Source organism: Homalodisca vitripennis, chromosome 2 (assembly GCF_021130785.1).
Source record: "Homalodisca vitripennis isolate AUS2020 chromosome 2, UT_GWSS_2.1, whole genome shotgun sequence".
NCBI lineage: Eukaryota > Metazoa > Arthropoda > Insecta > Hemiptera > Cicadellidae > Homalodisca > Homalodisca vitripennis.
In genome coordinates, this window is record NC_060208.1 from 108,162,206 (window position 1) to 108,173,733 (window position 11,528).

An 11,528-nucleotide genomic window follows, 5' to 3' on the forward strand; every position below is an offset into this window, starting at 1 on the left:
ATACATTTTGTATACATCAAATAGCGTCATAAAAATACTTATAAACTAAGAGGTTATAATGTGATAAAATACTCTAATCCTAAAGTCAATATAATCTCAAAAGCCGTAATTATTTGCTGCTTTAGCCATAACACAGATTAATTTAAAAAAAATACGAAAATAGTTAACAATATTATAAATAATAAGGAACCATTTTTAAACTATAGAACAATAACAATAATAATATATTTCAGTAATCAACAATAAATTAGCAACAATAATTTAAATAAATACACAAAACAATCCAAATAAATACATAAACAAAAAACACAAATTGATATGTTGCAGTTGTATAAAAAGTTTCTCTTGGCATCTCCAAATCTCTTTACAATGAATTGGTGTTGATCATAGTTAGCTTTTAAAAAAGCTATTAATACACGAGAATCAGAAATTGATGTTTTAAGATTCAGAATCAGAATAGAAAACTCTGGATTTGTCCATCAATAATTAAAAGCCTTGCTAATGTTTAAGTACAACTTAGCTTGATCAGAAGAATTCCCTTTAGCTCTTCCATTAGTCCAAGATCGAAACTATTCTCAGAGCCCATCTTTTGCTGACAGAATGTTCTATTAAATAAATTGGCATTAAAAAAACCAAAAATTATTCCATATTTAATTCTTGAGTCAAATAAGCCACTGTAACCCAATTTGAGAGTTTCCTGGGAGACCTCCAAATGCAATTTTGACATACTATAGTAGCTACAGTGGGACTGACCTGTCACTCGAATAAAAATCAACACTAAACAATATTTGCTATGATTTCAGAATTTAAAAAAAATATCAGTATTGAACAGCTTTTACATCTACCCATTCATAGTTTAATGGTTTTTCATAGGAGAAGAGTAAAAAACCCTACAATTGCACCTCTGTTGTATTCATCTCTCAAATCTGTGGCTTCTGCAAAAACCAGTTAGATTTGTGTGTTCCTGTTCTCCAATATCAATAAATAAGCAGACGTCATTCTGACTTAAACCCAGCATCATCAAAATTTTCCAAACAGAAATATGTCTTATTAGAATTCTGAGTACCAATTGTATATCTTCCTTACTTAGAGCTAGCAGTCTAGCCATCCTTAAGCATAAGAATAGATAAACCTATTTGATTGCCTCAATTTTGAGGCCTTTCTCCTCATCTTGGATCAACCCTCCTTTCTCAGACATTTACTAGAGCTTCACTGTAGGAGAAGACTACTCCACACCCCAACTTCTTCCCTATCAAAAGGCCTTCTGAGCCTATTTTGGCCATGCCCTGCTATTTGATTCCCAGAAATGCCTTCATGACCCAACACAACTGTCTTCCTCGATGCCAGTAGTTTTGATGTTAAAGGTATACAAAATGAAGGATTCTGATTTGTCATTAATCTTTCCTGTAGGCATTTTATAATTGTTAAAAGTGGTGTTTACTGCACCATTTTTACATTAATTTTAGAACACTAAATTGTAAGTCCAATAAATCCTTGTTTGTCACCACTGTTTGCATCTGTATTCTATGCATTGGATTTTTTAGTATTAAATTCTTTTTTATTATTGATAAAAATTTTCCTTTTTAACATGTTTCTTTTTCTTTATTTCTCACTTAAAGTAACCAGTTTTTATGTTGTAATTAGTTCACTATGATTAACGGTATCTTAATGGTAACAGGTTTACTTTTCATAACCAGCATGTTTTGGTAGCTGGTAAACTATTGCTGGAATTTGACGATAACAATAAAAAAATTATCTCATGTTTAGTGGTATATAATAAGCTCAGAGGCTGATCCAAATTTTTGGTTTCAATTTTGTAGTGTGATAAGGCATGTTTCAAACTAAATGCGTTAATCTGCATAATTGTGTGTACTGGTCGGATGTAAATCCTCATAACGTAATCCAAGCAGAACTCAATGTGCCTGGTGTTATGGTATGGGGAGGTATTTTGAGTACTACACTGATTGGTTCTTATTTTCTTCAAGGAAATGTTAACTCAGAAAGTTAATCATGGTTGCTACAAGAAGTAGTAGTTCCCGAGCTCAGAAACAATCCTGTTTTCAATATTCATTTGCTCATCTGGCAACAAGATGGTGTCCCAGCACATTTCGGTATTCAAGTTCGAGATTTTTTAAATAATACATTTAATTAATGGATTGGTCGCCGTGGTACAATCTATTGGCCTGCGCACTCGCTAGATCTGATCCTATGTGATTTTTCACTATGAGGTATTCTAAAGGATATATGTATGCTTCAAAACTGCAAAATCTTGATGAACTGAGAAATGTAATTAGAAATGCATTTGAACTTGTTAATAACAATAAACCTTTATTGCTAAAAATTTGTGATTCTGTTCTCAGTCGTTGTATGAAGTGTATACAAAATCAAGGTGGACATTTTGAACTGCTATAACATTGTATGGTAATATGTAAGTAATTTCATGTACTTAGTAAATTCATATGTAATGAATTGGTTTTTTTGCCTAAAAGTGTTTTATTCAATTAACCTGCAACGGCTTTAAATTTCTTTTCTGGGAAAACTGACATATGCGCCACCCAGTATTTTGTTACTTCCATATCCATTTTTGACCATAAAGATTGTTGAAAAACTAAGCAAATTTACAATCAATGTAATAGTGATTTGAAGTGGTAACCTTGTCAAAATGCTTAAAGATATACTCGTAAATATATACTGTAAATCTAAAACATTTCCGAACAGAATTTTTTTCTTTAAATTTAAAATAATGCAGTTGGTAACTTCTGTGACTGGTACAGTTTTCAGTTTTTGTAAATATAGTTTTTACAGAATATTTATGCTAATAGTCTATGTAAAAGTTCCAATTAAAATGTTATGGCTTAAAATGATGTTTAGATCTTTGGCAGGGCCATCAAAACTTTCTGTACACATTTTTATGGTAAAAATTGGTTTCATGCAATGTTAAAAGTTGATATTTAAGTATTGCTACTGTTTGAAAGAAATAGAATATTTTTGAAAACCTGATTTAACTCAAAAGGATTTAGGCTCATTTCAGGATATATTTTTATTTGGAGTATAACTAATACTTTGGATCCCGGCTGTAAGTATTTTTTCCCTTAATAATCAAGATATCCTGTATATTTATGTTGTATTAGATGTTTAGAAAGGTTATACAAAACTGGTGAGACCATAACAATTTTTTTATTATAATATTTTAGAGAAATAATATAATTTCTTATTTTTACTTTCTTCTTTCCCACGCATGCATTAGAATTTCAACCACACCAAATGTGAAAGGTATTTCTTTAATGCTGTTTTTTAATTAATTACTGTAACTGAATTTTTCAAGTGGTGGTTGTTTCCTTCCTTACTTCTTATAGTAGTTTGTTGTAATATTGTTTTTTATTTTAGTTTTGTCCGCTAATTAATGGTTTGAATTGTAGAATTAGTACAGTAACAATAAGAGGCTATACATTCACTGTAGAATTGTGTGCTTTAGATTCTCAGTTATTTGTAAATAATTCAGTTTGTTATAAGTGTCATTGATATTTTTCAAAGATTGCACATCATTTTTATTTAATCGTTTAAACAATTTTTTATCTACCTTTGAATGAAGACAAAAATGTATGCAAATTTGATTTTATCATCATAAGATTATATGGTTGATTTGACATTTCGCTGAAACATAACATTTTTTCTGTAAAATAATAATACAAACTGTCTAAAGTGTATAGAGTATGTTTATTCCCTTCTCACTACAATTACACATTGTATTGATTTTGTAACTTAATAAAATTGTTTAAGTCAGAATTTTGTATAAAAAATTATTACTCTTGATTATAATTTTATGCATATTGGGCTTACTACGTTTACACGTTAATATATTTACAGACATAATGTCTAACTGCCATCAAAGCAATTTTATCTGTGACACACATTTTAATATTGTTATATTATTTATTTATATCTGATTAGATTTCAAGATAATGGCATACATTTTTAAAGTGTTGTGAGGATATTAACAAGCCAGCTATTAAAGAATCCTCATAACCATCAGTGTTGTTCAAATTAACGTCCATAACTATGACATTTTCTATTCGACAATTCAACAGCTTCATTTGATTAATTCCTATTTTACAAAAGGCCTTGCCATTTTACAGAAAAAGTAAAGTTTTGGGAGGAAATTTCGATGTGCTTTTCTTTCATTTTGTACTATGTTGTAAAGAATAAATTCAATTTTAAAATAAATATAGATAGGTTATAAAAATATTATCTTTACCAAATTACAAAATCTAATCCTAAAAAAAAACTTAATTATTGTAAAACAACAAATTTTGACTTTCAACCGAATTAATGTACCTATAATATATTTATCCAATTTAACAATTTTGTATGCTGATGACTCAACATTTTTAAATAGAAACAATAACATTGAAGAACTAAACATTGTAACACAAAATACTTTATTAGAAGCATTAAGTTGCTTTAAAATAACCAGCTTCCATTTAAAATAATCTTAAATTGTTTTGTTCAGTTTAAAACACTGTAAATGACAGCTATCTACAACTTATTATTACTACAATTACCAAATCTACAATTAGTAAAACCTTGTGGTATTAAGCACTTCCACAACACCAGATATAAGAACGTATCATCTGTCCACTTTAATAGATTAAGTATAACTCTTAATAGCCATTCTTTTTTTGCACAAACACTCGTTAGCCTTGATTCTGAGGTACAATACAAAGATATTTTTAAATAAATATTACTTATGACCATTAAATAACCCATTTTATGCACTGAACGAGTTCTTCCGATTGGCCTGTTTTATGTATGTATTGAGCTAACATGTATATTTTCAATGGACTTAGCTGTCAATGAAAGCTGTAATAAGACTTTGTTAGCGATCTACAATTTTATACCAACGCAAGTTTTTTATTTTTGATTATGAAGAACAAAGAATCAAGTCTCCACTGTCAGTGTTGCCTGAAGATTGTACTTTAATTTTGCGAACTAAATGTTAACTATTAATTATTATGATAGTGCACCACCCAGGTAAACACCTTAGTGCACCAGTGTTCTCTTATTCATATGGCACTGTTCAGGGAAATTTCTTGTTGTTTACAAAATTTAAGCAGGATATTAAAGAAGAGCATTCTGACAATGTGAAGGATGTACAATTTTGTGAATTCATCCTTGTGGCTAGGAAAAACCTCCCTATATCGTGTTGGAAAATGTCAAAGCACCAGTGTAATTGAGGCAGGTAAAGTTTTCTTCAGTATCCTTTTCCTTTTTCTTTATTCAGTTAGGACCTCAGAGATTTCAAAATTAATTATAAAGTTTAGTATATTGTTTTAGTAGCAATTAAAATATCCCCTTTCCATTTTACAATAAGTGTAATGAATTATAAACACTGAAAAGAAGTTGGGAACATGAAAATAAAAAAAATAGCTGGTAATAAGTATTACTTGTCTCCTGCTTTGTTTAACTCCTGTGTGTGTTTTTCAGTTACAAACTAACTGTTGTACGATTATTTAAATTGAAACATTGAAATTTTTATTGTGCTATTGTTTGTCTTCTTGGTGTCTAATATTGTGAAAAGTTAATGGTTCTATGTGGATGCTATTGAAAATGTTTCGAAATGTAATTTCTAAAAACAGCTAGTAAACCACAAAACATTTTTAGAAACATAATATTTGCAAAAATAAATACAGAATACTGTACATTGCATATAAAAAATATTAGCACATGTAATTTTATCGTTTTTAAACTAACAATATTGCCTTTGATTTGATCTTAATAGAAGAAGTACCAGTCTGTTTGTATTGATTTCCCTGAGTAATATTGTATTATTTAGATTGTATATATGTTTTGTTTTAATAATTGTTATGTAAAATTTAACAACAATCTTTGGTGACTGTAATTTAGTTCATGAAAAGTAGTTTTTAATTTTGGCAATAGGTTAGGTATAAAAAAGACAATATTATTATAAATTACAATACTATAATTTTCAAACTGGTTTTTAGTAAAAATACAGAAATTAAACATATCAATTTAGGGCTTGTATCTTTTGAAGTTTTTGTTTTCATTTTGGTGGAAACCACTTCCCAAATTGCTTACAAGACACCTTATACAGGGTGTCAATTTAGTCTGGAACCTCTTTTTTAATTTTTAAACCACAATATAAAAAAATACCAAAGTTCACACGTGCTTACTGGTGATAGTAACGCACATATCTGCCCAATTACCGACCAGATAATCTCTTTGGGGGACGGTCCACAAGGAGTCAGACAAAATTCTGAAATACCAGCATAGGTCACGTTTGGTATCAAATTAAAGGTCTTACTTAGCAGAGTACAATGCCATAAACCGGACTTAAAAAGGTGGATTCATTCACTAGTTATAGCTATTTGAATATAAAAAAATTGAACAATGTAAATTATTAAGTATTACAAGTAAACACCAATTTTTAAGTACCTGTGATCAAAGTAAGTGTTCAAAATGTTCCCCTACCATCGTCTGGCAATGTCCTAGGCGGTTGTAAAAGCCATCCACTGCATTTTGAAGGTATTCACGAGGAATATCTTGAGCTTCTTGGACTATGAGATTTCTTAGGTGCGCCAAATCTCGAGGCTTAGTACGATAAACTTTATCTTTGAGGTATCCCCAAAGAAAGAAATCCAGCGGAGATAAATAAGGGGAACGAGCAGGCCACTCTACTGCACCACGTCTTCCAATTCATCTGTGAAGGAATATTGTATCCAAGTATTCTCTAACAAGGAGAGCAAAGTGTGGTGGCACGCCATCTTGTTGGAAATAAATTCTTTAAAATTGTCGACCAAGAGCAGCTTGTAGTGCAGGAATTATCTCAATTTGGAGCATTGCTAGATACGAGTCACCATTTAAATTACCATTGATAAATAATGGGCCCATAATTTGATTTCCTATAATACCTGCCCAAACGTTAAGTTTCTGTGGATGCTGTGTATGACTCAATCTGCCACTTTCACATTCTAACAGTAGTTGTGTTATTGGTAATAATTATTGATTCCTGGCTTCGATTACTACATTGTCAGATGATGGGAGGGGAACATTTTGAACACTTACTTTGATCACAGGTACTTAAAAATTGGTGTTTACTTGTAATACTTAGTACTTTACATTGTTCAATTGTTTTAAAATTCAAATAGCTATAACTACTGAATGAATCCACCTTTTGAAGTCCGGTTTGCGGCATTGTACTCTGCTAAGTAAGACCTTTAATTTGATACCAAACTTGACCTATGCTGCTATTTAAGAATTTTGTCTGACTCCTTGTAGACCGTCCCCCAAAGGGATTATCCGGTCGGTAATTAGGCAGACGTGTGCGTTACTATCACCAGTAAGCACGTGTGAACTTTGGTATTTCTTTCTATTATGGTTCAAAAATTATAAAAGAGGTTCCAGACTTAATTGACACCCTGTATATACATAATACCAACCAGATTTAAGATAAAGATTTTCAGAACTAAAACTTTCTTGGTATATACAATATTTGAAATATTTTCTTTTGCTAATTAAGTATTTTACTGGATAGAACAATAAAAAGTAAAAATTGCCCCGGTTTTTATTTTAATATTCTTAATATTTTTTTTTCACCTAATAAATTATTGTATTTTTTGGTTAGGCTTTGGACAAGGGTACTAAACAGTTTCATTAATTTAATCATTGAAAGTTGTAAGACTCCCTGCCCATTAAAATAATATTCCCTGTCCATAAACTAAAAATATAATGGAAGAGAGATAGCTGGTCCTATCACCACAGTTCTAACTCTTACTATTTTACATAATTTTAGATGCAACTTTTAGATAAAATATCAACAAAACCTATACTGCTTTTACTATTGTATGGAAAAATTAATGTTCTCACTTTAAAAAAATAGTAAGCACACAAATCTTTAAATTACTTGATTCTAAAAGATCCCTACAATTTAAAAAATCTTAATATTTGGCAGACTTTAGCTCAAAGTGGAGCTTTTATAATCTATGTTTTTAACAAAAAATCTTTATTTTCACAAGGATTGATCTGAAAGTATTTACATTCAACTTCAAGACAACTTGTATGCTTTAATGTAACATTACAGTTTATAAAATTTGGACTGTTATTTTAAGAATAAAATTGTAGTTTTCTTGTTACAGTGTGTGTTTGTGTGTGTGAGTAGTATTGTGATGAAGTAAGGTAACAAGCTTGTACTGTAGTAGTGGCATGGTAGCATGAGGCAGACAGATACGCCAATGTTGTTTGTTGTACCACATTCTAGGAATGGTAGGCTCATCCTACGCAGGTGTCCTGAAGGGCCACCCTCTGGGAGTCATGTCAGGTATACACTAGTTGTATTGTATTTTAGGGGTGGGTTGATCTCCAGATTTTTGATTCAGGTTCACAATTGACAACTTCACTCACTGACACTGTGATGTGTGTTCCATGTCTATGGTCACTGATAATCCTATTAACGTATCAGAATTGTTTGGAGGAATTAATAGGAGGCTTTCCATTATAGAGTATTTCCTCAAGTTTTTGTTGGGTGTGTGAACTTTTCACAGATAGCACCAAATGATCACATGTGGCAAAATTGTATTCTTTTGGAATTGAAATATTTCTTTCTAAATACAGTACATACTTAAATTTAGATGGGAATTGTGTCGTACATGTGCTCCTTAAAATATGCATAGTAAAAGGTCAGTTAAAACATAAAGAATAATATTATGGCTAAACATAATTATTTTCCAAGTTTTGTCAAGAGCTATAGTCTTGTTTATAAAATACTAGTGAATAAGGAACCAATTATTTTAGAATATTTTAGTTCAACTCTATTCGCAGTATAGATCAGTGCAAAACTTGTGGGATCATTGTTAGGTAAATAGTTTCTCTGGCCTATAGTCTAACGTGATCTATGAAATACTAAGAAACTTGTTATTGAGTAATCTCTATGTTAAATTACATGTTGGCAATGAAAAATTTGTGGCTTTGCTTTTGGAATAGTCAACACATATTGCTGCTACTTAGAAATTTGTTTGTGTATATCCTTTTCACTCTCAATCAAGTGGTATCAGATAATTCTGAAATATTAGTTAGTGTATCACAATTCAGGTAATTGAGATCTCACTGCCGAACTGAACACAGTGTGTGATAATTGGATGAACAATAAAGAGTAAAGGAGAGAGTCCCTAGGATTTGTACTGGACACATTTCGTATGAAGTAGTTTGGTGTTCAAATTTTAGTAGAAACTATGCACATGTAAAATAAATCTTTGTGCAGAAAATGGGAAGATTCAGAATGAGTGCAAAATGGATAATCACAAAATTGTCTATTACCTCTAGAAAGAATCAAATTGGTTTCAGAATTAAGAAACAGATCAACCCATCCCAACAATCTAGTATGTATTTTGTTAGTTTTAAACATTGCAAAACAAAAACATTTAACAAATCGTATTGCACGATTTAGTTCATCATGGTTTTTAATATTGTTTTCTCGGTACTGTGATAGTAAATTTATCATTTAAAAAGCTATATTTTTGTCTTGTTAGTAATATTGCTTCAACTTGCTAACTAATATCAATAACAGATCTTTAAACAGTTGAATATAAGAAGCAATATTTTGTTCACTACTGATACTGAGAACTTTTACATAAAACCATTGTATAGTATTAGAACAAATTATTATTAATATTGTTTTAAATATATTTTAAGTTTATATTATAATATTTGGGGGAGGGGGAATGCATTTCTTTAAGCCAAAAAATATTAGCAAATAGATAATTAATTCAAAATATTTAGTAAAAGATCCATTTTTACCATGGATTAAAATATTATTATCAGTGCACCTTACAGCATACTTAAAATATTTATTTACTCTTTTAGTGGTAATATTTTAAATTTATACAAGAATTTAGTTTCTAAATTTACAATGTCCATTTTTATAAACATTAAATATTTTTAAATAGAACATGGGTATGTTAGCCCATTTTTAACAAATATTTGCTCAAACATTCATTGCTTCACTATTTTAAGCACATTACTATTGGTCTTTGACTGTATATATATATATATATATATATATATATATATATATATATATATATATATAAGTAAATACATATATTGCAATAAAAATATTTTGTTGATAATTTATTATTCAAAAAGTTTTGTTTCAGAATTGTTTACAGAAAGTTCTTTGGCTAGACAATTCATGTTGTGTTCAATTTGTCAGAATTAAAAGTTTGTGTTTGTTTTATTTTAGTTCAAAGCCATTCTTGTATTATATACAACTAAATAACTAATTTGTGTTTCTTTAATGTAAAAACATAGTTTCTATTATTTTGTAAAACAAATTTATGCATGTATGTTGAAATAAACATTTTAAAAGAAAAGGGGTTTTATTTGTTTTTTAAGCTTAGAGAATAATGTACAATGACAAAGTTTTAATTTTATTTACTAAGAGCAAGCCATCTTGATTTCAACCCTATAAAAACAATGTTAAATCACAAACTCTTTTACACCCCTATTTATGGTCTTAAGAAGTAGATGTTTCATCTGCCATAATTCTACAGTTAAAAATAAGGACTTAGAAGTGTTTGAAGTGTAACATTGTTGTTTTGGTAGAAAACTGAAAATGACTACAGCTAGCTTTTAAAACTTGAAATTATAACAATTAAATCTATAATAGTGCTGTTGTGTACATTATCTACAAATATTGGTACTGGAGAATACAATTTTTAAAATAATCATAATTCATTTTATGAATTTACAAAAAAACATCTCAATTGAAGGGTTAAAGAAGAATATACTTTTTAATTAATTTTTTGTTTAACTGTGGTGTATTAATGTTTAACTAACTATTGTGCTCTGCCACCAGAATCGGAGAAACGCCAAGAATTACGACTAGCTAGTGCCTCTCCACCGCGGGATGGATTTCCCCTGACAGACGATGCAGAGTTCCCACCAATGAGTCCCGGAACCCTGTGATGCTCTGTTCTTGTACAGAATGTATGGAGAGGATTTTATTCACACACCCTGGCCCGTTCTTCGATTTGTAATTCATACCTAATCTGTGAATCGTATTTTATTTATTAAGTCTCTCTTGTTTTGTTGACCTTATAAGTTTTACTTCAAATTAAATCAAAATTATTTGTACATGTGGTTTTATTATCTTAACCATTCAACAAATCTGGCATTGGTGTAAATTTTTGTAACTGTTGTTCTATTATATCTCTTGATTTACTAATCACCAACCAGCTTTAGTGTTGGCTCTTATTTTTAGTAAAACTCTATCTATACCTCTTTTTTTTTACTTTCTTTACCAAGATTACAAACTACCTTGAGATTCCATCAAATCCAAGAAAATATTGAGTGTAGTGTTCTGTACGTGTTGTATTCTCTATCTTTATTTACTAATTGGCTGAGCTTTAGTGAAGCCTATTACTCGTGGACTGGAAAAATTTAATTTCTGTCTATTCTGATGACATCTGAAAAACAAACTGACCAATAAATAGACTTTAAATTTTACACGATAT

The 11,528-nt window shown here is 29.9% G+C and overlaps 1 protein-coding gene across 3 annotated transcripts in view; it reads left to right on the forward strand.

The window, feature by feature from the left end:
• LOC124354547 (WD repeat domain phosphoinositide-interacting protein 2) overlaps positions 1-11,148 on the forward strand; it is a 68,600-nt gene extending 57,452 nt beyond the window's left edge. The window contains exons 9-10 of one of the 3 annotated variants that reach the window (XR_006921692.1): positions 2,361-2,428; positions 10,871-11,148. Coding sequence is in view for 2 of the 3 variants with exons in the window: in XM_046805087.1 (XP_046661043.1) it covers positions 8,276-8,335; positions 10,871-10,980 (170 nt within the window). In the remaining variant the exon portion in view is untranslated. Of the gene's footprint in view, positions 1-2,360; positions 2,429-8,275; positions 8,336-10,870 lie in introns of all 3 variants that reach the window. The other 2 variants (XM_046805087.1, XM_046805088.1) reach the window with 2 other exon arrangements.
• The last annotated feature ends 380 nt before the right edge of the window (positions 11,149-11,528 follow it).